We start from the raw sequence: 25,796 nt of genomic DNA on the forward strand, positions 1-25,796 counted from the left end.
TTTGACAGCCGCTAGCTTTTGCTTTAACCTAGCTGTGGCATGAGAATCTGTCAGGTTGTGCGCGTGGGTGCGTGAGAGAGACTTTTGAAACCTCTGTGGGCTGATTTTGGATGACACCGGACAGGAAAGCTTTCAGCTTCTGAAACCTAAAGCTGGTTTGGTGGCACTTGTACATCGATGTATGTATATATATATTTTTTTTTTTTCTAGTCTGGTTTTGTTAGAAATGGCTGACCTGAATCCATTGTAGTCCTTATCACTTGGTGTAGCATTATCACACACAGTGGTGGGCAGGAACTAGTTACATTTCCTCAGCTCCATGTTCTCAACTAACTTTATGATGGATTCGCATTTTTCTCCGTGTTTTCCCGTGTGAAAAAGGGGTCTTAATACTCAGTTCCATTTGAATCTTTGCCATTTGGGTGGACTTTCTTTTTGTTCTGTTGGTTCAGCACCTAGAGTGCTCACACTTCTTACTTTTCAGAGTTATTGCTAGACAGAGTATTATTTATTATTTATTTTAGACCAAAAGAAGAACAGAGCCTAACAACCTTCAGTTCTTTTGCTGACAGATTCAGGATGTACTATAAGTTCTGCTACAGTTCAGAAATAGGGTATTGTCCAGGTAGATTTTAGTACAACGTAGTCTTTAAGGTCCAGTTATGTACCTAAAATGAGCTGTAATGGTACACTGCATTCTCATTTCCAGTGGAAAGGGGTGTTTCTGTACCCTTTTTCTTTGTAATTTCTTGAGGGTAAGAAATAATAAATCTGGAGTCAAGACAGGAGCATAAACCTTAAAAGTATAACTGCATTGGAATAGCTACAGTACAGGTACAGTTATGTTCCCTAACTAAACATACACCTGAAGGTACCACGCTAGTGACACCTCTGTACTTCAGTTGTAACTAGTTTTACATATATTCGAATCATTATTGAGCTAAAATAGCAATACATATGCATGAGTATGGTGTTAGGATACTCTGTCCACTTCTAGTCATACAGTGTCCTACAGTGTTTCTAGTCCCTGATAATTCTGGTCAGTGACATTTATCACTGACTATTTTCTGTCAGGCCTTTGACACAAATCATGAGGAACCGACCTGCGCTGTTCATAGGTTGTCTGACACTTACCACATGTGGTGACACTTGCCTCATAAGCTGTTGACTAACTTATGTTGAGACTCTAGGTGGTGTAATAATAGTCCAATGGTGGAGCAGGTTTACACTCTTTGGTGAAAAACAGAATGGAATGTCACCGGGACCAGATTAGGCCATGGGGTTCATCACTTCCTGTTCTTTTACGAGGTCACTTCCTGCCTAAAGCCCCATGGCGCTTGAGGGAGGAAGTGGGCGCGGCCCTGTGTCTATTCCCTGTTACCGAGAAATTGTCCAAAACTGAACATGACTGGGTTGACCAACATCACAACATGCAAGTGAACCAGATTGTGCCTGATTGTGACGGCGACACTGCGTTTGAGGGCCCAGTTGTTTTTGGAGGGTTGTCTGCTCTGTAAAAGATGGAATGAACAGACTTTTAAAAAAATGATATAGTTAGAACTTCAGACTGAAGTTATCCCATTAAACTCAACTCTACCTTTATGTGTTTATCTGCATTGCACTCCGTCTAGGCTGAGTAGGAGTCCTGTGAGCTGAGACCGGATTTGGAGTTAGCATGGAGCATAGAGTGGAGACATTTAGCCTGGTAACAGTAAGAACAGTAAAAGTGGATTTGAGCATAAAATGAGCACAAATGAATGTTTTAGGTGTTTTTCTGAAAACAGGTCTGCTAATGAAATCTCAGTCTGTGTAGATTTCAGCGTGAAATCTCTCCCTGGAGGAAACTGACATCATTTGGAAAAAGGAAGTGGCTGTGTTTGTGACACCTGACTTCCTATTCCTAAGACAGACTTTTCCATTGTCTTCTCTCTCTCTCTCTCTCTCTCTAACTTTCTCTGCCTCAAGCGTTCTCCCTCTGTATTTCTAACTTTAGCCTTCTCATACCCTTTCTCCCCTTCTAGAGCTTTCTCACACCCTCTCCTATCTGTCTGACTCTCTCTTCTACCTCTAATATTATTTCTGTATGTTTCTCTCTCTCTCCCTCTCTCTCTCTCCCTCTCCCGCTCTCTCTCCCTCCCTTTGTCTCCCTCTTTCCCTCTTTCAGTCTCTCTCTTTAGGCTTTCTTTTGCTCTGTCTCTCACTCCAAATGTAGCTCTCTCTCTCCCTCGCTCCCTCTCTCCCTCTCTCTCTCCCTCTCTCCCTCTCCCTCTCCCGCTCCCTCTCCCTCCCTTTGTCTCCCTCTGTCTCTTTCAGTCTCTATATCTTTAGGCTTTCTTTTGCTCTGTCTCTCACTCCAAATGTAGTTCTCTCTCTCTTGCACCCTCCAGCATGAATATGTATTGGCATATTTCTCCGCAGTGCTGTATGATGTTGTTTTAGTTTTGTGCTTGCACAGTACTTTCACACTTTACACATCAAATTAACCTGTGATTGATTTTGAAGATGCACAGGTTTTTACACAGACACTAATGGAAATCGCAATACTGATTGGTACATGATTAATTGTGCTGCTGTAGTGGGTGCGTGCGTGCATGTTTATGTGTGAGCATTGCAGAACGACTGCTCACTTCCCAGTATCCTATCATTCCAGCTCCACTCACACAAGACTTCCTGTTAGGAGGAGGGAACTTCCTGTCCCAGAGGGAGCGAGAGAGAATGGAAGGGGAGAGGCAAGGGGTCCAGAGCAGGCAGTCAAACTGTGAGAAAAGAAGCAGAAAGTCTGAAAGCGTGTGTAGGCAAGCAGGTAAAGAGAGGAGAGTTTTTGTAATCGTGTTGCTTGTAATAAAAGAGAATTCAATTAAAAAAAGATACTGCTGCCCTTCACTGATAGGCTGGTGTATTACTGCAGTGTTTTGCGCATAAGCATGTCCGGTATTTTGTCACAGGAAGGGACAAGAGGAAGAAAATAGCAAGAGAGTGAGGACTGGTGTGAGGACGCTGGGTGCTAAAGAGATTGTTCCAAACATGCAAGAATGTGGGCTAAGATATAAACATCTACTCTACTAACAGTTCATACATTGCACAGAGGTGTGTGTGTGTGTGTTTACATAAGTGTGTGTGTGTGTCCTGGTTCCACCAGGGAGATTTCATATCTCCTGAAGTTTGAAGGGGAAAGGGTGTGACTGTGAGAAGTTTGTAGCTCTGTATGTGTGTGTTTCCCTCTCCTGATTCCCTCTATTTCTGCACATTTATCACACTAAAGGGTTTCAGATCCTCATACAAAATATGCTGTACAAGGCATATGCTAGACAAGAAGGACATGAGGAACAATTTTTATGCAGTCATTCATTGAAGAAAAGAATCACCCGTGTGAAAAAGTAAGATTTAATATCTGGTTGCACCACCTTTATTACCTCCAACCAGCCTACCTGTAACTGGAGATCAGTCTTTTACATCACTATGAAGGAAATTTTGGCCCACTCTTCTTTGCAGAATTGCTTTAATTCAACCATTTTGAAGGGTTTTTGATGATGAACTGGCCATTTAAGGCTCTTTTAAAACATCTCATGGCAGAACTTTGACTAGACCATTCTAGAACCTTAATTTTGTTTCTTTTGAGCCATTCATAAGTGGACTCACTTTGTGCTTCGGATAGATGTTTTGCTTCATGACCCAATTGTTCTTGAGCTACAGAACACGGACTGATGACCACACATTCTCCTGAATGATTTCCTGGTAGACAGTGGAATTCATGGTCCTGTCAACTGTGGCAAGTCGACCAGGCCCTGCAGCAGCATATCATCCCCACACTATCACACTACCTCTACCATGTTTGACTGTTGATATGATGGTCTTATTATGGAAAGCTGTGTAAGCTTTATTCCAGGTGGAAACAGGAGCCCTGTCTTCCAAAAAGTTCCACTTTCCACTCATCAGTCCACAGAACATTACTCCACAAGGCTTGGGGGTCATCAAAGTTTTTTTTTTGGTAAATTTGAGACAAGCCTTTGTGTTGCTCTTGGTCAGCAATGGTTTTTGCAGTGTAGCTCTCCCATGGATTCCAAATTTGCCATTTCTCTGTCTAATGGTGGAATAATAAATGCCGACCTTATCTGAGACGAATGAGGCCTGCAGTTCCTTAAATGTTCATCTCGATTCTTTTGTGACTTCCTGGATTAGTTGTTGGAGACATTTTGGCCGGGCAATTCTGGGAAGACTTCCTTCTCCACTCTGGTTCACTAGCGTTTACAACCCATTCTAGACCGTTATATTTCAGTAACTGTCTTTTCATGTCTTCTGGAATTTCTCTTGATCTCGGTAGTGTGCTGCTTGTTGAGACCTTTTAGTCAACCTCACATTGCTGGAAAGGTTCTATTAAAGTGAGGTTTAAGTTCAGCAGAGATTGTAGTAGGCAGGCCAGTAGTAAAATGTGTCTAGTTTAATAGATCCCAATTACCAACTCAGTTTGGTTAATTGGATGATTGAGTATAAAATGGGCAGTTACTTTTTTCAGTTTGTGTCAGATAAGCTTTCCTTCAATAAATGAAAAGATCATTTGAAAACTTCATTTTTTTTTAGTTTTTGTGTAATATTACATTTTTTTACTTTTTTGAGTTTTGCTAAATCCATGAATGATGACCATTTTTTATAAATCATAAACATATATTTTTGAGAGGAAACTTATGGATAATTGAACGTTGTAATATTTATTTGACTTTTACTGACACATAGTGTAACAATTAACTTACAGTATGTAAGTGTTACAGTTTGTAGAAGTTTTACAAAATTGTATATTGTGTGCTGTGAGTATCCTGATTGATATTAGATGTTGCATTCATAAACAAACAAATAATTGCATAAAAATGTTCTGCAACAGGATAGTATAACTGCATAATAACTTGTTAAGGCAGGGTTCGGGTCGCAGGGCAGCATCCTAAGCAATGAGGCCCAGACCTCCCTTTCCCCAGCCACTTCCACTAGCTCTCCGGGGGGGATTCAGAGGCGCTTCCAGGCCAGCTGGGCAATAAAATCACGCCAGCGTGTCCTGGGTCTTCCCCGGGGTCTCCTCCAGAGTGGACTTGCCTGTGACACCTCCCGATGGAGGCGTCCAGGAGGCATCCTAACCAGATGCCCGAACCACTCAGCTGACTCCTCTCGACGTGGAGAAGCAGCAGCTCTACTCCGCATCACTGCTGACCCACCACCAATCTGCCTGTCAATCCCGCTCCCTTGTACCATAACTTGTGAACAAGACCCTGAGATACTTAAACTCCTCCACTTGATGCAAGAGCTTATCCCCGACCCAGAGAGAGCTCTCCACCCTTTTCCGCCTGAGAACCATGGTCTCGGATTTGGAGGTACTGATTCTCATCCCGGCCGCTTCACACTCGGCTGCAAACCGATCCAGTGAAAGCTGAAGTTCACGCCCTGATGTCCCCAATAGGACCACATCATCCGCAAACAGCAGCGATGTGACCTTGAGGTCACCAAACCGGACACCCTCCGTCCCCTGACTGCACCTAGAAATTCTATCCATAAAAATGATGAATAGAATCGGTGACAAAGGGCAGCCCTGACGGAGTCCAACTCTCACTGGGAATGAGTCTGACTTACTGCCGGCCATGCAAACCAAACTCCTGCTTTGTTTGTACAGGGCCTGGATGGCTCGTAGCAAAGAGCCATGTACCCTGTACTCCCGAAGCACCTCCCACAGGATACCCTGGGGAACACAGTCGAATGCCTTCTCCAGATCCACAAAGCACATGTGGACTGGTTGGGCAAACTCCCATGCACCCTCCAGAATCCTGGAGAGGGTGAAGAGTTTGTCCAGTGTTCCACGACCAGGGCAGAACCTGCACTGCTCCTCTTGAATCCGAGGTTCAACTATAAGCCGGAATCTCTTCTCCAGTACCCCTGCATAGACCTTACCAGGGAGGCTGATGAGTGTGATTCCCCTGTAGTTGGAACACACCCTCCGGTCCCTCTTTTTAAAAAGAGGCACCACCACCCCAGTCTGCCAATCCAGTGGCACCGCCCCCCATGTCCACGCAATGACGGTGTGTCAGCCAAGACAGCCCCACAACATTCAGAGCCTTGTGGAACTCAGGATGGATCTCATCCACCCCTGGAGCCTTGCCACCAAGGAGCTTTTTAACTACCTAAGTGACTTCAGCCTCAGTAATGGACAAGCCCATGTCCCCAGACTCTGCCTCCTCACCGGAGAACATGACGGTGGGATTGAGAAGGTCCTCAAAGTATTTCTTCCACCGCCCAATGACGTCTTCAGTCGAAGTCAGCAGCACACCATCTCCACTGTATACAGTGCTAGTGGCACACTGCTTCCCCCTTCTGAGTCATCTGACTGTTTGCCCGAATCTTTTCGGAGCCAACTTAAAGTCACTTTCCAAGGCCTCACCAAACTCCTCCCACACCCGGATTTTTGCCATGGTGATGACTGAAGCCGCAGATCGCTTGGCCTGTCGATACCTGCCAGCTGCCTCTGGTGTCCCACAGGCCAACCATGCCCGATAGGACTCCTTCTTCAGAGACGGCATCTCTCACCTGCGGTGTCCACCACTGGGTTTGAGGATTACCACCCCGACAGGCACCAACTACCTTGCAGCCACAGCTACAGTCAGCTGCTTCAACAATGGAGGAGCGGAACATGGCCCATTCTGCGTCAATGTCTCTCACCTCCCCTGATATCTGGTCAAAGTTCTGACGGAGGTGTGAGTTGAAGATCAATCTGACAGGTTCTTCTGCCAGATGTTCCCAGCAAACCCTCACTATACATTTGGGTTTGCCTGGTCTGACCGGCATCTTCCCCCACCACCTGATCCAACTCACCACCAGGTGGTGATCAGTTGACAGCTCAGCTCCTCCCTTTACCCGAGTGTCCAAAACACATGGCCGCAAATCCGATGACATGGACAAAAGTCAATCATTGAACTGCGGCCTAGGGTGTCCTGGTGCCATGTGCACTTATGGACATCCTTGTGTTCAAACATGGTGTTCGTGATGGACAAACTGTGGTTTGCACAGAAGTCCAAAAACTGAACACCACTCTGGTTCAGATCAGAGAGGCCATTCCTCCCAATCACACCCCTCCAGGTCTCACTGTCATTGCCCACGTGAGTGTTGAAATCCCCCAGTAGGACAATAGAGTCTTCAGGAGGAGCACTTTCAAGCACCCTTCCCAAGGACTCTAAGAAGACTGGGTACTCTGAACTGCTGTTCGGTGCATAAGCACAGACAACAGTCAGGACCCGTTCCCCAACCCGAAGGCGTAGGGAAGCTACCCTCTCGTCCACTGAAGAAAACCCCAACATACAGGCACTGAGTCGAGGGGCTATGAGAAAGCCCACACCTGCCCGCCGCCTCTCACCATGGGCAACTCCAGAAAAGAATAAAGTCCAGCCCCTCACAAGGAGATTGGACCCAGAGCCCAATTTGTGTGCTGAGGAGAGCCAGACTATATCTAGCCGGTATCTCTCAACCTCGCCCACCAACTCAGGCTCCTTCCCCGTCAGTGAGGTAACATTCCAAGTTCCAAAAGCCAGTTTCAGCAACCTAGGATCAGAACGCCAAGACCCACGCCTTCGGACACTGCCCGATCCACAATGCATCAAACCCGTACTACTGCCCCTCCCATCAGTGGTGGGTCGATGGGAGGTGTAGCAGCAGTCTTCAAATGCAACTTGAGTGCATTTATTTGTTTCATTTATATCATAAAACTGCAACACAGATCACCTGATATAAAAATGATTAACTGACTGCTTGGCAATTGTGGAGTTTGACAAATATCTCTCAGTTCTGGTCCTGGGTGATTTTGTGCCTCAGTTATAATTGTCTTTCAGTTCTAGAAAAACAGAATATGCATCAATGCAAAGACATTCTGAAATGCTCAAAAGCAAAGTACAGTATTGTAAATGACTTATTTTCATATCTGAGCACCCTGATTATCAAGGTGGATCAGATTGGGCTGTACCCTTTGTCTAGTTTCTCTCATTGGCATACCAAAATATTTTTTTTTGTCTCTTGTAAGAGACAATACTTTGTCTCTTGATTTTTGGCTTTCATTTCACTAAATACAAAAAATGTACTTTTTATGTTCATGAACTGTGCTTTAGTTTTCCCTTTTTTTATTGCACCTTTAAAACTATGTTTAAATAGTTAAGCTTTTTAGGGCTTAAACCATGACAGCCTTGTGTCATTTGTGTTTCACTTCATTACTTTGAGTGTTGTGTATTGAATGGCAGTGCTTTATTGCATGACAATATAAGGTTAACTGTGCTTGCTTATAATTATGTAGAGATTAGATCATATGTAATATGTGTATCAGGAGATTTGAACAACTTGAAAATTGTGTTTTTATGTTAAAAGCACAATTTTTTGTGAACTTTGGAGATCAAAATAGAGCAGAACTTGACACGGCTTTAATCTGCCAGCTTCCACAGTGTAAAGCAGAGTGCTCATAATGCTCTACTAATGAATGCAGGCATTCTATTCTAATACTGCTAATTCTACTATAGTTATTTGTGGCTTACCCCCAACTGTAACTTCTGCGGAGAGACCAACTAAAGGCCGGCTGTCATGAAGATGAAAACGGAAACATCGACGTTTTACATAGTAACCTTTTAAGGAGATTTTTTTTTATTCATCCCACAACTCCCCACACACATCAAGTGCATTTGAATCCATATCATGATATCATTGGGTAGCCAGCATTTAAGCTTGAAACTTAATAACAATAATAATAATAAGAAGAAGAAAAATAATGAATTAAAGTTTCTAAAGGTCTGTTAGTATTATGCAAATAAGATAATGCTTCTTGGCACGTTCTTTAAATTCTGATGAATGCTTCTGTTCATTTCCTGTAAGTTCCTCTTTTTAAAAATAAGTTAGCTGCCAAACTTTACAAATGAAAATAGAAATAACAGATGGTTTTCCTGCTGTTCATCAGTTTTTGCCACTAAAACACCCAGTGTGGTTTTGCTTTTCGCAGTTTCTCAGTGGACATAGTAAGTTTTTTGGGGTAGTTACATTAGATACACCCTCCAGTGTTGTACACTAATGTGAAAGCATTAGTGTACAACAATTATAGTGGTACTATCCGCCCATTCTGCCCCTTACCCTTTATTCTTTACTCTCTGGTTAATAAGCCCACTTTGCACACGAGTTGCAATACACAATATACAATAGTTGCAATAGACAATATACTAATTATACAATATACAATATACTAGTTTATAAGACTTTCCTGGGCCAGTCACAACCCTGCTAACAAACATCTTATAACCATTGTCTGCTAAGTGCAACTTCAGGTCCTCCCTTCATATTCAACTGAAAATCTCTTTTGGCTCCTCATTATTCAGTCTGCTGCAGCCAACAACTGAAACACAAAGGCCATTTTTATTGATGCATATACCTGTTTGTTTATTCATTTATTTAATTTCATTAAGTTTTTTTGTGCTTGTTTAGATGTTATTTTATGATTTATACGTCCCTCTCTCTCAAGTACCTTCTGCCCACTTGCTAGGCTGCCAATGTAAGTACATATGTTCTTATTTGCCAGTTTAAAGCATCACTATGTAGGTTTTGGGGATTTGGTGTGCTCTCTAATGTAAATATGTAATTGCACACATGTGGAAGAATGTTTTGTAACATGCTTCTGACCTCCACAAGTGGGTGAATCTAACTTTTGCAAGTGCGTTGAAAGAGTATTCAAAGAGAATGCCGGATGTGAGTGAATTATTTACTATTGTGTACTTATGCACATATCATCAACAGTATAATGTTAATTTTGTATTTGAGACCTAAACATCGAGTCAGACCTTCTTTCTGACATTAATACATAAAGACATATGACATGGTCTGAAAACTCTCGCAAAGTGCGCCCCAGTACCTCTGACTTTTAAATGATTATTTCAGGCTTTACAAGGCGACTCGCAGCAGCAGACTTTCACTATGTTTTGCTATGTTCTTTTTTCTCCATACTCATTAATGCTGCTTCTTTCAGTTTTAACAAAAAGAGTATATAGAACTGCTTTAAATTAAAAGAGAAATAAATAAAATCAGCTCCTTACTGAAAGATTTTCCATGCTGTTACTGGCCATTTATTGAAAACCTTGCAGTTTATTTGTTCATGAACACAATGCATAGCACAAGAAATGCCAGACAAAGAAGAATGAAACATATCTTCAACAGCTTTTCTTAAGATTTTAAAATAAATTATCATTGTTACTTTATTGTTTTTATGTTCTTGACCCTTCTTTATCAGCTTTATATTTTTATGTGCATTACTACACATTTGATGTACATAATTATTAAAATGTAATTACATAAATTATTGTTTAGTTTTGCAATGAGTTATATTCACATTTGATTAGATTTTTTGTGTTTGAGTCTGACTACAGGCAAATAGTAACATTTCTTCAAATTTAAATGTAAATGTGTAAATATGGTTTTGTTTAAAAAAAAAATTACTTGTATTCCGGACAGACCTTTTGCAGAACTATGAATGGAATAAAAAATAATTCATATGAAACTATGACATGCTTTTTTTGTTGCTGGTAGTATCACGTTAATAAAGATGTAAAATGGCAGACTTATTTAAGTGTGGAGGAGAGGTTTAGATTTAGGTATAGGTTTAGGCACAGACCAGAGGGAGGAGGCTTGGACCCAATCTGGGGCTTTTATTTACACTTAAAATTGGCGAAGCGGGCACAAGAGGAACAAAATTATAAACAAAACACAAGGCGTAAACAGCTGTGCCATGTTTACGCCAGACAGAGAGAGAAAGAGAGAGAGATAGAGAAATTGAGGCAGATAAACACATTGTTTGATAAATTAATATTTTGTTCTCACAAGCTCTGTAGCCATAGCCATAGATGCCAAAGACCCTCCCCAAAATGTTATCTTGCAGTGTTACCAAATGTATTTCTGTGTAGTGTTATATGTCACAATTCTCTAAAGTTTTTGTTTTTTCATATTTACAGTGATGTATTGTAAATGCAAAAAAAAATAAAAACCCTTGTATTTCTATACATGAATCTGAAAAATTAAATATACAGAAAAGACGAATTACAGTAAATGTTTTATACTGCAAGAGCTCTCACAGCTATTCATCTGTTAACTGAGTGTCTCTCACACTCTGTGGTCAGATAGTGTGGTGATGGTGCGTCTTGTCTTGGGTTGATATATTTAAACATCAGAAGCAGCCACTTCTCTTTCAATTCTTGTCTGTGCATTTCTAAAACATCCAGTTGTGTGTTTGTTTGTCTGTTTGTGTGTGTTTGTGTGTGTATGTACATGTATGTCTGTACAGTACGGGAGGTGTGGGCTCTTTTGCAACTGAACTATGGCCTCTCTCTGCAGGAAACGGGGCAGGTTTTAGAGGGTCAGACAGGAAACATGGGCAGCACTGACATCCTGTTGCTCTACTGATGGTCAGTCAGATAGAGAGGCTGGACTGAGCTTGTGAGAGAGAGATCTACGTACATGCAAAAGGAGAATGTCATGCTAGACAGAAAGAACTTCCCTTTTCTTTGAGGGGGGGCAAAAGAGGAAGCCACAGAGTTACAAAGTGTAAAGTCACTAACTCCATATATCTCTTTCACTTTCTCTCTCTCTCTTTCTCTCTCTCTCTCTCTCTCTCTCTCTCTCTCTCTCTCTCTCTCTCTCTCTCTCTCTCTCTCTCTCTCTCTCTCTCTCTCTCTACAGGGAGATGGTGTGGATGAACAGATGATTTGAGTATTTGGTAAGATTCTCATTACTTATCATCATATCATCGCCCTTAAAACATAGCCCATTAAACCTTAAAGGCCAGAGCACACCGACCAAACAAACACTATGATTCTAATGCTGCAGTTGTTTTAAAATGTTTAAAAGTAAAAATACTGAAAAACCAGGAGAGTTTTTCCTCTGCACAAAGTGCCAGAACTTTTGAAAACAGGAATTGGAAATTTTCAACAGGAAAGTTTCCACTGGCCACTGGTCCAGTACTGATGGTAGTTTTATGGTTTTTGGTACCTGCTCTAGATTGTTATCAATAGGACTTAATGGTACTCAAGGGTGTTCTCCACTGTCTTTGGTGACATGTGCAGCTAAAGTCAACAATAATTTTGTGAATTATATTTCATTTATATTTTCATATATTTGGTCTTTCATAACCAGTATGTGCACCAGAAGGTAACCTACACTTGAGGGTTCTTTAGTAATAGTTCTATGTAGAACCATGAAAAGGTTTCTCACATTGATGCAGAATGTGTTGTAGATGGTTAACTTGAATGGTATTAGCGTTTTTGTTTGTTTTTTTGGCTCATATTTTCACAATCATCAGAGCAAAATATACACTTATTTGGTTCTACACATGATTTGTGTAATTGTAAACTTTTGAGTGAGTGTGTGAATATAGAAAAATGCATTATATTATTTAATATTAGCACAACCAGTGTTAGGTTATGATAGCTAGGAAACAAGATAGATAATGTGTTGATTCACGTTTTACAGACTTTTTACAGTATGATTTTCTAGATATTTTTGTGATTGCATGTGCTCAGAATGTTCAGTTGTTTCAACCTAGTGTAACAAAGTTAAACTAGCAAGCAGGTAGCTAAATACAGTGGCATAAATGACCAAATAATCACCTTTTTTTGTTTCTTTGCTGACAGTTCCAGTTGTATCTCAAAAATGAACTGGAACTAGGACCATAATTTCTGTTTGTAATAGTTTAGTCCATTTTTTTGTTTTTCTATGTTTTGTGGAAAAACTATGGAAAAATTAACCAATGTAAACTTACAACAACAACATTGTGGATGAGAGAACATGGTTTGTCGTGTTTGTTGAGTTGGTGTCCTGTGGCCGTAAGGTCTTGTATGTATGTGCTCCATTCAGTTTCACACTTTCATAACTAACTTTCATTTAGAAGTAGTTTCTGAATAATTTATAGTGATTGGTGATTGTACTTTACATTACATTACATTACATTACATTTAGCAGACGCTTTTATCCAAAGCGACTTACAAATTACAATAAGTCTTAAGATCAACTGTATAATAAGCCCTTGGATCAAAGAGTTAAGTCAGTTTTAGTACAGTGAGCCTTTTAGGCCTAATTAGATTTACCAATTGTTTGAACATTTATTATATTTATTAGACTCTAGACTGCTCAAGAAACATTTATGTCAGTCTAAAATATGCAAATATGCAAAAGTGCAAGCAGATAATTTGTGATTCAACCACAACATATGTCCAACCTGTCAAATGGTTTTTTTATGAAATCTGCTGTAATATATATATATATATATATATATATATATTTTTTTTTTTTTTTTTTTTTTTTTTTTTTTACCAAATTCACACAAGCTACACTTTCCTTTCTAAGTAAAATATGACAGAAAACATATTTCAATGTTAAAATTAAACCTTCTTGATGAATTGCATGTAATGAGAACAATTCATTCGCTTAAATTATTGAAAACAATAATGTGAAAATGATTGCTGCATCTTTTAAAGTCCCGCTTCTTCTTTGGCAAATAGTTTTTGCAGGAACTTATGGCATATTATGCAATAAGCCATTAAAATGGAATTTGTGTAGCAAAATTCATAGCAAAATACAGTAACTGCGACATTTAAGAAAACAATATGTTATTGTGAATATTTACTGAAAAATTACAATATTTGTTTACAGTGTCCACCTTGTCAGGTGGAGATTAATGACAGGGTGGACAAGGACAGGATGGACATTTTACTTAAATTCAGCATCTTATGAAAACATTGATTTTCAGTTAGCAAAATGTTGAATTGTTAATGTTGAATTGCTAAAGATGACATCTATTTCAAACATATTTGAATATTCTGAAATGTTATTAAGTAACTAAATATCTTACCATGACAGGGTTGATATGTTAAAGTTGGTCACATCTACAGTATAATGAAAATGAGGAAGTTACAAATGCTATGGTGGTTTTGATGTCACCGTTGTCAAAGATCAGTTATTGTAACATGTGCTAATCCTATTAGAATAGAGTGGACAAGAACGGAAAATAAAATAATGTGTTTTACCACGTGAATGAAAATTTCACAATAAGTGTTTAAAAGATCCAAATGGTGCAATATTGTATTTATGGATGTAAGAAAATGCGGAGGTCCTTCTAGTTTTTTGTTATTCACTCACTTATTACACTTACAGAAAATGATAAGGCAGCATCTGGCACATGTCACAATCCCCCGCATCCAGTCAAAGATAATGGTACAAAATGTGTACAACATGAATGTCGGTGTGTTAATATATTCATAAAGTTTTACCCACTCAGGCCAACATTTGCGAAATGTATGTCAAATATTTTTAACAAACTGGAGTGATCTTATTAGGGATGTGAAAAGGCACATGTTATACTTAAGTAAGCCACTCCCAGCCACTCTTGTCATGTAGAAACATCAGTGTGTTGATATTTATCACAGTCAACACTGTGCAGTTTTTTCTGTTGTGCAGCTCTGCTGCCACTTTAAAAACACGTTTCTCTCTCCACTCTGTTAACTCATATATTGCAACACTATCAATAGCTCAACACAGGAAAGTACTGCAGTTGACACAGGCTCCACCATGTTGCTAAAACCTTCTAGGCTGTAATTTGTGTTGCATTCATGTTCATTTCTAATTCACTTCTGCCTCCTTTTTTTATGGGCAGAAGCTCTTGTTTCCAGGGTGATGAGCTCTGCTTTTTGAGATTCAACATTATTATGGGCTGTGTTTGCTGTAAGCTGAGGAAGGCCTCCAAATCGTCCCCAGTGTCAAATGCTGACTCATGTGGCACAGATGGTGGAGCTCAGGTGGAACGTTACATTGCAAACCCTACCCCCAACTCAGGGGCGGGGTTTATCCCCAATTACAATGATTTCCCTAACACAATCTCTGGCCCCAGTGGTTTTTCTTCATCCAGCTTCCCCTCCAACACCAGTCAGTCCCGCTCTACAGCCATCACAGGTATGTATGTGCAATGAGGAATAGCACAGGGATGCAAACCTCTGGTTCTGGAGATCTGCAAGCCGGGAGAATTCATTTCACTTGATTTTAATTGACACCTGACTCTAATAGTCAGATGCTCTGGAAGGGCATTAGGAACAGGGCCTATATAATAATAATACATTTTGTTTTTACAGGCTGAAATTAAAGACAATAATGACCAATATTAAAAAGAATAAAACAGTAAAAATTACTTAAAAATAGAAGAAAATAAAACAGTTCTGTTTAAAAACAGGACTAAATAAATGTGTTCCATCCTTTTGTAAAAAGTGCTAAGAAAGTTAATCACTCTCAGTTTTTCAAGTAGAGCGTTCCACAGTTTACTTCCCAGCGCTGGAAGTATACAAGACAAAAGTTCTTAAGGACAAGAGTTAAGCCACCCTTATATAGCAAGAAATGTAAAAGTAAAGATTGATTACAGTGACAAAGTCTAATTTCATATGCTGCTGCAGGTAATCCAATACGTATGCCTGTGTGTGTCTGTGTTTGCGTGTGTGAGCACAGGAGGAGGTGTTACACTTTTTATAGCACTGTATGATTATGATGCCCGGACGGAGGATGATCTGAGCTTTCAGAAGGGAGAAAAATTCCACATTATCAATAACACGTGAGTTAACTAAAGGGAACATAGATTCACAAAACACAGAGATTCACATGTTATACAGGTCTAGGCAGTGCAGCATTATGAGTTTTCTTGGTTGAGTTTATAAAGCTACAGTATAGGCTTCTGACATGGCACCTGCTCTTCTGTTTGCACAGAGAGGGTGACTGGTGGGAGGCGCGCTCTCTGGACACAGGAAAGTCTGGGTACATTCCCAGTAATTATGTGGCCCCTGTGGATTCCATACAGGCTGAGGAGTGAGTCTCTCTCTTTCACACATACATAGTACATACACATTAATACAAGGGATGCACCATGTAGCACATCATGCACTACTCCGGGCTCAAAATGTATAGGTAGAAACCTCTGGCACTTTCACTCCTGGAATGTGATACACTATGAATTAGCAAGCACAAAAACAACTGCTTTGTTCATGTCAGGATCATTTTGAGCAGTACACACAGCCCTCATCAAGTGCTAGTCTAAAGCTCCTCAACAGCTGTTATTTGACCTGATTACCTTTACCTTTACCGTGATTGGTAACTACAGGAACAAATGTAGGCCGTTTGACCAGTTGCAGTTGATTTTTCTTTTTTTCGTTCAGGGTGTCTAGAGCGCTACACACAAAATACAGATGCACAGTGCGCATAAAACGTGAAGCACCCAGGACATGAAAATAATTGAAATTGGTTTTGCAATGATGACAAAGTTCAAATCTAAATGGCTAAGATTTACAGATTATTTTACATCTGCTGCTTCCCAAACCACATACTAACACAAAAATATTGCAGTACCATTAGAAGTGCATTAATGAATGCAGTAGGAAAAATGGAGAAGTGTGTAGTGTGGGATGGAGCGTTAGATCAGCAAGTGAGACACGTTCAACAGCCCAGCAGCTCCAGTGGCTGACTATAACTCTGCAGTGCTGCTTGAAAGCTGCTCATTCATCTCCAAGCAAAGGTTTATGTTATTTCTTGTTTAAGGATGTGTTTACTGAGGTAAATTAATGCATTTATTGAGATAAGATGTTGTTGGCTTTTTTTAAATTTTATTTATGAACTTCTTTTATGAAATTTTGTTTGCGTTTGAGGAACCTCAGTGAAACTGCAGCACTATTTTTGGTGGAATGGAAGATTCAAATATGAGCTCACAAATAAGTCAGCTTAACATATATGTGTGTTCACTATTTAAGAGCTTTTATTAGTTTATGTAATATCTCATGCATTGGAATGTTCTGAACTTGAGAGGTGTGCAGGTTATACGGATCCAGTCCACCAATCCATCTAATCTTCTTCCGTTGGGTTTCCTGGATGCTGCATTTAAAGTGTCTAAATATTTTTTTTTAATATTTTCCATTTTTGCAGTTATTCTGCTACATCTTTGACCTGCAGGGATGTAGCTGCAGGAATGGTGATGAATCGAGCTCTATCAATCTATATAATGGTGTAGTTGAACACTATTTAAATACTGTGTATATAAGGTGAAAACCTGATATACAATGTTTTGTTTTCCTGCAGGTGGTATTTTGGTAAGATGGGTCGTAAAGATGCAGAGAGGCAGCTCCTGGGTCAGAACAACCCTAGAGGGACTTTCTTAATTAGAGAGAGTGAGACAACTCAAGGTAAATTTCTCTCTTGCATCATCTGGTTCATTGTGTCAAAGTTCATGCCAAACTGATAATCTTTACATCATGTCCTCCTCCCTGCTTTTTTTCTCCACCCTCCACCCTCCACCCCCACCCCACCTTCTCTCTTTCTTGTTGCCTCTCCCTCAGGTGCATACTCTCTGTCCATCAGAGACTGGGATGAGGCAAAGGGTGACCATGTCAAGCATTATAAGATCAGGAAGCTTGATAATGGTGGATATTACATCACCACACGGAGTCAGTTTGAAACCATTCAACAACTGGTGGAGCATTACTCAGGTAAACCAACTCAAGTCTGTTTACAAAGACGTACAGTTAAGCACGCTCCACATTCATGTCATTCATGTTCTTAATTATTGTTTTAGCGACATTTTCCAAATGCCAGAGAAGAGGAGCTGATAATCATCCCTGATAATTATACCCAAATATTTCCTGAGCATTAGTTGCTGAAACAAACTGGTTTAAAGTCATTATTTTAATGAAAAGCTTTCCTTAATATGGACTCATAAAATTAACATGTGAATAGTAAGCCTAGAGTTGAAATGGTAATTTCTGTAGTTTGAGGAGTTATTTTTAAATGGGCTTATTAGAGATGTGTGAATGAATTTCTATTTGTCTTTCCCTTATGGTAGATGATCACTTATTGGCCTGAAGTGTCATTTTAGTAACAATTTTGACCCCAAGTTATTTGGTTAAGTTTGCTTGTTTTCAGATCTTCGTTTTTCCTTCCTCATTTCTCGTTCTTCATGAGCAGAGCTCATCCTGTGTGCAATTTTATATGTCTGCTTTTTACTGTTTGCCTTCCTGTCTATGTCTAATTTGATTGTTGTTCTTTTTAATGTTAGTCAAGATTTCATTATTATACCTCATCTTATTTATGCACATACAAACGCACGTAGACATTCACACCACCCACACCCCGTGACAAACTGAGGCAGCCATTTCGACACAAGTGTGAAGCCACAGTTCCAGTAAAAGTCTGTCGCCCCCTGCTGAGGCTACAGAGCCGGTCTTCCAGTCTGCTTATGTGAATGTGCTTGTGTGTTTGCTTCTTATGTGCATTTAAATGTGACTGTATATTTTTGTTTTAGAAAATGTCTGCTGTTTGTAATATGCTTAAACCTTGTATCCCTCTCAGTTTTGTGTTGCACTGCCATTCTCTTACTCTGTGTTTGTCTGTGTGTGCGTATCTGTTTCTCCTCCTGTTTCTCTTTATCTGAATCAGATCGCGCAGCAGGGCTATGTTGCCGTTTGATTGGCAGCTGTAGGCGGGGTATGCCTAAGTTAGCTGACCTATCGGTGAAGACTAAGGATGTTTGGGAGATACCGAGGGAGTCACTGCAGCTCATTAAGAAACTGGGCAACGGGCAGTTTGGTGAAGTGTGGATGGGTAGGAGCCACACTGAACTGGGGCAAGATGCAGAGGAAGAGAATAGACAATGCACAGCTTTAGCATCCAGCTCGAGACTCAGAAAGAACAGTATACTGTTTGGCTCAGTATACACTGTTTAGAAAAAAAAAAGGTTTCTAATTGGGTCTTGTCCTGGATACACAGTTCTGAGTATGACCGTCAATGGATATACATTACATGGAGGTTGAAAAGATTCTTTATACTTACTCTTCTGAAGAACCTTCACTGAAAGGTTCATTAGGGCAGTGTTTCTTAAAGGGGAATTCCACCAGTGTTTCAAGATTTTGGCATAATTCAATAGTTGAGATCTAAACAAACTTACCAAAAATAATTTCAGTAATTGTGATAGAAACCAGGGTTTACACCGCAAATATAGCCAGTTGTACTGTGCAAGGTGTCCAGTGATCCTTCATGAGTTTTAATTGCAATGTTGGTAGTGGTGAAATAGTGATACATTTTTAATTATTTGCATACCGTTTTGCTTTACAACACCCTGCACATACCTCTCATGAAGGATCCATAGCCTACGGTTTTTCTTGCATTGTATTTTTTCCTTGAGGTCCAGTTGTCATAATGAATTATTACATGTCCATTTTACATTATATATGTAAATGAGCTTTGTTCTGATTAGCTGCCTCATTCAGAAACATTTTTTTTTATTTTAGTTTGAGTGGGTAGAGGTAAAGTGCTATAGGTTGAATAGGCAGATAGATGTAAATGTATTGGCTTTCATGGAATCATAAAAATATTAAATTCAAAATTAGCTTCGAAGCTTTTTTTTGGAAGCTTAGTTTCTGAATATGGACTCTATAGACTAGGTTGTGTTTTCAGACTTTCAGATTTCCATAATATGTGTCCCTCGAAAAATGTTTAGGGAGGTTTATCTTAAACTATTTTAAAACTTTCTTTATAAACTGCCTTCAAACAGTGTCTTATTTCATGTAATAACTTTCTTTGAAGTTACTTTTAGAGGTGTTAAACTCTTCAGATGTCTGGTTCCTATCACTACCACTTATACACAGTAATTCCGACTCAGTATGTTTCTCTAGGATAGAGTATTTAACATCAAACCACTCTGAATGACTTTGTTTACATCTTACTGATTATGCAGAACTTTAGTAAAATTATGGAATTCCTCTGTAATCCTGCTTCTAGCAACCCACAACATGGCATGGTTGCAAGTATTCCTTGACTCAACAGATCTGATCCAGCTCATCAACTGATTAGCGAGCTGGTTCAGCTCTGTTGTCCTCTACAGTGCTGTGGGTTGCTAGAAGCAGGATTAAGCAACAAAGCTGATAAAAATCCTTTTTGTCATCTTTATTTTTAAGAGTGTAGACGCATTGCTAGATTTTAAGCAGGGGTGTCAAACTCATCAGTGCTGTGGCCAGGAGAATTGGAAGCTGACACAAGGTTTAGGGGGTCAGCAATAAGCTGTACTGCTACTGTTCTCTACCTCCAATGCCCATATCATTGCATGCCACTCCGTTTCATTCTTCTTCCATCTCCACCCTCTTCCCTCTCTCCCTCTCCCTCTCCCTTTCTCTCTTTTTGCCTCCTTCAGGTAGTCATGATGGTTTATGTTACTTCTTAACCAAGCCGTGTCCCAATTCCACACCCCAGACGCTCGGTTTGGGGCGAGACGCCTGGGAGATCTCTCGGGAAACACTGCAGCTCAAGAGGAAGTTGGGTCAGGGTTGCTTTGGGGACGTCTGGATGGGTGAGGCGGTTACCCGCAGTTATCCAGTAGCCTCAATGTCTGGAGCCAGTGTCTGTCCACGCTACCGTCAGCGCTATTGCCTGTTTGTGGAGGAGGCTCTGTCTGAGCCACTTGCCTGGTCTTAGTACGCTTAAATCGTCTCTTTCTATGTTTCCCATCTGTTTTGAACATCTGATAACGGTGGACCTTATAGTAATAAATTAACTTATAGTATTAAATGATGCTTTAGAAAAAAATAAAGAAAAAAGCCTTCATTGCACATTTACAGAGCATGCTTAGTGAAACAGAATTGTACCTTTCAGAATTGAATGTTGTAAAGGCATAAGATGACATTGAAAAGGAGTCATTTAACCTGAGGCTAGTTTTGCTAAGCATGTTGTTGTTGTGTCCAGAGCTTTTTTGAGTCTTAAATATTAAATAGATTCGTAATGCTGTTTAACAAGCAATGGTCAGACTGCATTGGTCACCTGTTGACTGACTGATTGAGAAAAAAAAGGCTGTTCTTAGTGTTTGTGTGAAGACCCCTAGCTCTTGTCAGTTTCAGGGCTGTCCATTCTGTGTTTTGTTTAACATCCTTTTGCCTCAGTGTGATGCCGCTACCACACATTCTCTTTCCCTCATACTGCAGTCATCCTCTTCTTCTCACCACTTGTTCATTGTTCAAGTAAAATCCAAATGTTTTTCTCAAAAAGCTACACTTTCTAGAAACATTATTTCAAATGCATGCATTAAGATATGGCACAAAAATGACTTTACACAGGCTTCCATGGGGGTATAGAACCACATTAGTTCTAGATACTGCAAGCATAAAAACTGTCCCAACTTTAATTAACTTTCCTGTGCTTGAGTGGAAAGAAGTTGATGTTATTCATGATGATCACAGTTGAAGGTGTGCTGTCCATGTTCAGCATTCAATAAAATATATGTGCAACGCATTTCCAACAAATAATGACTGAACAGCAGAAATACGACGTGTAGTTCCAACACATTATAACATTATACATGTTTTGCTGTTTATCAAGCCTTACTATGGCACAACTATTGGAAAATGTTGCATTGTTGCATTAGTGGTATGTTAGAGTCTCTTAAAGCAACACTGATGCCTCATTTTGCTCCCCATGAAACACTGAATTAGTTGTATTTTTGCAATGTAAAACACTTTATATTAACAGGCTTTTATATTGTATTATTAACTAAATAGTTTCTAATTAGTTTGTCAATGACAATTACTATTTATTAAGGCAATTTCATAAGTGCTACCATTTGAATTATTTTAATTACGAATAATTAAAGCATTACAAATGTTCATAAATATAGTGTATTTAAGGGTAAAAAGTAATACAATGTATCACAACCTTATAAATGTTTTTAAAAAGTATATATTAACCACTTAATGATGATTAGCTAATGATTTAAAGAAATGTTTATACATCACAAAGTAGCAAGATAATAAATACTTAATCATTTAATACAGAATCTAGACAAATAATTCATATGTATTGTGAAATGTTTTGTAAAAGTGAAACAAAGTAACTGCTTAATATTTCAAGTTAAATGATTACTATATGTAGCTATTATATCATTTATAATAGTCATTAACAAACTATTAAATGACTAAGTTGCTGTCTATTGGAGCTGGTTATTATGAAGTGTTACTGAATGGTTTTTTGAGGAAAAACTTTGGACTTGCTTTTTAATTTATTTGTATGTACTAATGAACATGCTTTGTGTTTGTCAGACTGTGTCATATTTGCTTTGTCTGCATGTAGGAATGTGGAACGGCACCACTAAAGTAGCAGTGAAAACCCTGAAACCAGGCACAATGTCTCCAGAGGCCTTCCTGGACGAGGCCCAGATCATGAAGAGACTCCGCCACGATAAACTTGTGCAGCTTTATGCAGTGGTGTCGGAGGAGCCTATCTACATCATCACAGAGTTCATGAGTCAAGGTACACACACAAACACAGAGTGTTTAAAATTATTTAAAGTGTTTAAAACTATTAGACGAAAACGTGGCTGATCATATTCATATTTACTGTTTGTTTTTCAGGAAGCTTGTTGGACTTCCTCAAAGATGGAGAAGGCAGAAGTCTGAAACTGCCTCAACTAGTGGACATGGCTGCACAGGTTAAACTGATACTGTCATTCACTAGAGATTGTTCACAAAGCCTGTAATGATGACTCATTGTATCAGACTCATAATGCAGGACGTGCAAAGAATTGTGGTTGTTTTATGTTGTATATGGTGTATTAGATTTAGACTTAGACTTCCACGTGTGCTGCTTGGCACACTGAGCAACAAATGTTCTCCAGCAGTTTGGTTTAGCACGCATTAAACTACAGTTTCAGAAATCAATGTGATAAAAAGAGTTCTCTGGAGGGATTGCATAGAAGATGATTTTTGGTTTCTTAATAAACCTTTCAGTTGAATAAAAAAATGTTGATTGAAAGGACTGCCCAACATAAAGGATATACAATTTTAAATTCTGTCATTGAAATATTAGTAAATTCACTAAGTATCTTACATTATTAGGTTAGATTTATTTTAAGATATTTCATAATGAGGACATATGATGGTTGCCTTTCCAACAGATTGCAGGTGGCATGGCGTACATCGAGCGGATGAACTACATCCACAGAGATCTGAGAGCAGCCAACATCCTGGTGGGAGATAACTTGGTCTGTAAGATTGCTGACTTTGGACTGGCCAGACTCATTGAAGACAATGAATACACTGCCAGACAAGGTCATTACCGACTCCGCCCAACACGCTACTGGTTTCAATGCATTGTTTTCTTTCTCTTGTTTTTTCCTCTTTTCTGTTTCACTCAAATTCCACTCTCCTCGTTTTCTAATTCAGATGAGATTTACATCCTTTAATGCTGCCTGTATTTATTTATTGCTGATCTTTTTTCAGTAGAGACTAATACTAAATGCTGCATTACAGGCGCAAAGTTTCCTATAAAGTGGACTGCTCCCGAGGCAGCTCTCTATGGCAAATTTACCATCAAATCAGATGTGTGGTCATTCGGTATCCTCTTGACTGAACTCATCACAAAAGGCAGAGTGCCCTACCCAGGTACATTCACCTTGTTATTTTTTGTGTTGATGTATGGTCCTGTATTTTCAGGTGTCATTAACAATAAATTTTACATATTTTTTGCACTGACATCTACAACTGTGGTTTAAAATACACTACTCAAAAAAATAAAGGGAACACTCAAATAACACATCCTAGATCTGAATGAATGAAATATTCTCATTGAATACTTTGTTCTGTACAAAATTGAATGTGCTGACAACAAAATCATCTATGGAAATCAAATTTATTAACCAATGGAGGCCTGGATTTGGAGTCACACACAAAATTAAAGTGGAAAAACACACTACAGGCTTATCCATTATATTTGATGTAATGTCCTTAAAACAAGTCAAAATGAGGCTCAGTATTGTGTGTGGCCTCCACGTGCCTGTATGACCTCCCTACAACGCCTGGGCATGCTCCTGATGAGGTGGCGGATGGTCTCCTGAGGGATCTCCTCCCAGACCTGGACTAAAGCATCCGCCAACTCCTGGACAGTCTGTGGTGCAATGTGACGTTGGTGGATGGAGCGAGACATGATGTCCCAGATGTGTTCAATCGGATTCAGGTCTGGGGAACGAGCAGGCCAGTCCATAGCTTCAATGCCTTCATCTTGCAGGAACTGCTGACACACTCCAGCATGAGGTCTAGCTTTGTCCTGCATTAGGAGGAACCCAGGGCCAACCGCACCAGCATATGGTCTCACAAGGGGTCTAAGGATCTCATCTTGGTACCTAATGGCAGTCAGGCTACCACTGGTGAGCACATGGAGGGCTGTGCGACCATCTAAAGAAATGCCACCCGACACCATTACTGACCCACTGCCAAACCGGTCATGCTGAAGGATGTTGCAGGCAGCAGATCGCTCTCCACGGCGTCTCCTCACATGTGCTCAGTGTGAACCTGCTTTCATCTGTGAAGAGCACATGGCGCCAGTGGTGAATTTGCCAATCCTGGTGTTCTCTGGCAAATGCCAAGCGTCCTGCACGGTGTTGGGCTGTGAGCACAACCCCCAGCTGTGGACGTCGGGCCCTCATACCATCCTCATGGAGTCTGTTTCTAACCGTTTGTGCAGACACATGCACATTTGTGGCCTGCTGGAGGTCATTTTCAGGGCTCTGGCAGTGCTCCTCCTGTTCCTCCTTGCACAAAGGTGGAGGTAGCGGTCCTGCTGCTGGGTTGTTGCCCTCCTACGGCCTCCTCCACGTCTCCTGGTGTACTGGCCTGTCTCCTGGTAGCGCCTCCGGCCTCTCGACACTACGCTGAGAGACACATCAAACCTTCTTGCCACAGCTCGCATTGATGTGCCATCCTGGACGAGCTGCACTACCTGAGCCACTTGTGTGGGTTATAGAGTTCATCTCATGCTACCACAAGTGTGAAAGCACCACCAACATTCAAAAGTGACCAAAACATCAGCCAGAAAGCAGAAAGGTACTGAGAAGTGGTCTGTGGTCCCCACCTGCAGAACCACTCCTTTATTGAGTGTGTCTTGCTAATCGCCAATAATTTCCACATGTTGTCTATTCCATTTGCACAACAGCTGTGAAATTGATTGTCAATCAGTGTTGCTTCCTAAGTGGACAGTTTGATTTTACAGAAGTTTGATTTACTTGGAGTTATATTGTGTTGTTTAAGTGTTCCCTTTATTTTTTTGAGCAGTGTATATATGCCTATTCACCAAAATAATAATCTTTGCGACCCAATTGAAAGTGCCCACAAAACACAAAGCCTTACAGGCTGAAAAAAAAAACAAATTTTTCACATGTTATTGTTCTGTCGGTTGTACAGTAACTTACCCACACTGGAACTGACACCATAGGTTTAGGTCCTGATCCAGAGAATGTAACTGCTAATAATAATAATAATAATAATAATAATAATAATAATAATCTTTATTTGTATAGCACTTTTTCAAGCAAAGTTTTACAAAGTACTTTACAAAAAGCACTGCATTAGACCATTGTTTATATTTCTCTTAAATTATAATCTAGGTATATGTAGTTTAATTAACATTTCTAAATCATCAGATATGTACATGGACTGTGGCCCAGAATTCCCATATTGGTGCATCCCTAAAAATGACTGATAACCCAGAAAAAATGCATAAAGCATAGGAGATATAGTTCAGAGTTCGGCAACCCAAATGTTAAGAAAAGCCATTTTGTCCCTTAAACAAAAATCTGACCACCTTGGGATCCACAACATTTTATGTGCATTTTAGCACCTTGACTGTAAATATGTCTCAGTATGTGTTAATGTACTAGTATAGGCTAAAAAATGAAAGTGCAGGCTTACTTTGCTCTGCTCTGA

General features: G+C 39.9%; 1 protein-coding gene across 4 annotated transcripts in view; it reads left to right on the plus strand.

Moving 5' to 3' along the window:
• The window catches only part of yrk (Yes-related kinase), a 28,056-nt gene that overhangs the window by 666 nt on the left and 1,594 nt on the right, over positions 1-25,796 (plus strand). The window contains exons 2-13 of one of the 4 annotated variants that reach the window (XM_037535527.1): positions 11,722-11,758; positions 14,690-14,985; positions 15,529-15,631; positions 15,784-15,882; positions 17,143-17,246; positions 17,400-17,549; positions 18,496-18,660; positions 20,246-20,401; positions 22,171-22,350; positions 22,452-22,528; positions 22,994-23,147; positions 23,349-23,480. In XM_037535527.1, the coding sequence (XP_037391424.1) occupies positions 14,742-14,985; positions 15,529-15,631; positions 15,784-15,882; positions 17,143-17,246; positions 17,400-17,549; positions 18,496-18,660; positions 20,246-20,401; positions 22,171-22,350; positions 22,452-22,528; positions 22,994-23,147; positions 23,349-23,480 (1,564 nt within the window). In that variant the 5' untranslated portion in view covers positions 11,722-11,758; positions 14,690-14,741. The remainder of the gene's footprint in view (positions 1-11,721; positions 11,759-14,689; positions 14,986-15,528; positions 15,632-15,783; positions 15,883-17,142; positions 17,247-17,399; positions 17,550-18,495; positions 18,661-20,245; positions 20,402-22,170; positions 22,351-22,451; positions 22,529-22,993; positions 23,148-23,348; positions 23,481-25,796) is intronic. The other 3 variants (XM_017696031.1, XM_017696014.1, XM_017696023.1) reach the window with 3 other exon arrangements.

Source organism: Pygocentrus nattereri, chromosome 27 (genome assembly GCF_015220715.1).
Source record: "Pygocentrus nattereri isolate fPygNat1 chromosome 27, fPygNat1.pri, whole genome shotgun sequence".
Taxonomy (NCBI): domain Eukaryota; kingdom Metazoa; phylum Chordata; class Actinopteri; order Characiformes; family Serrasalmidae; genus Pygocentrus; species Pygocentrus nattereri.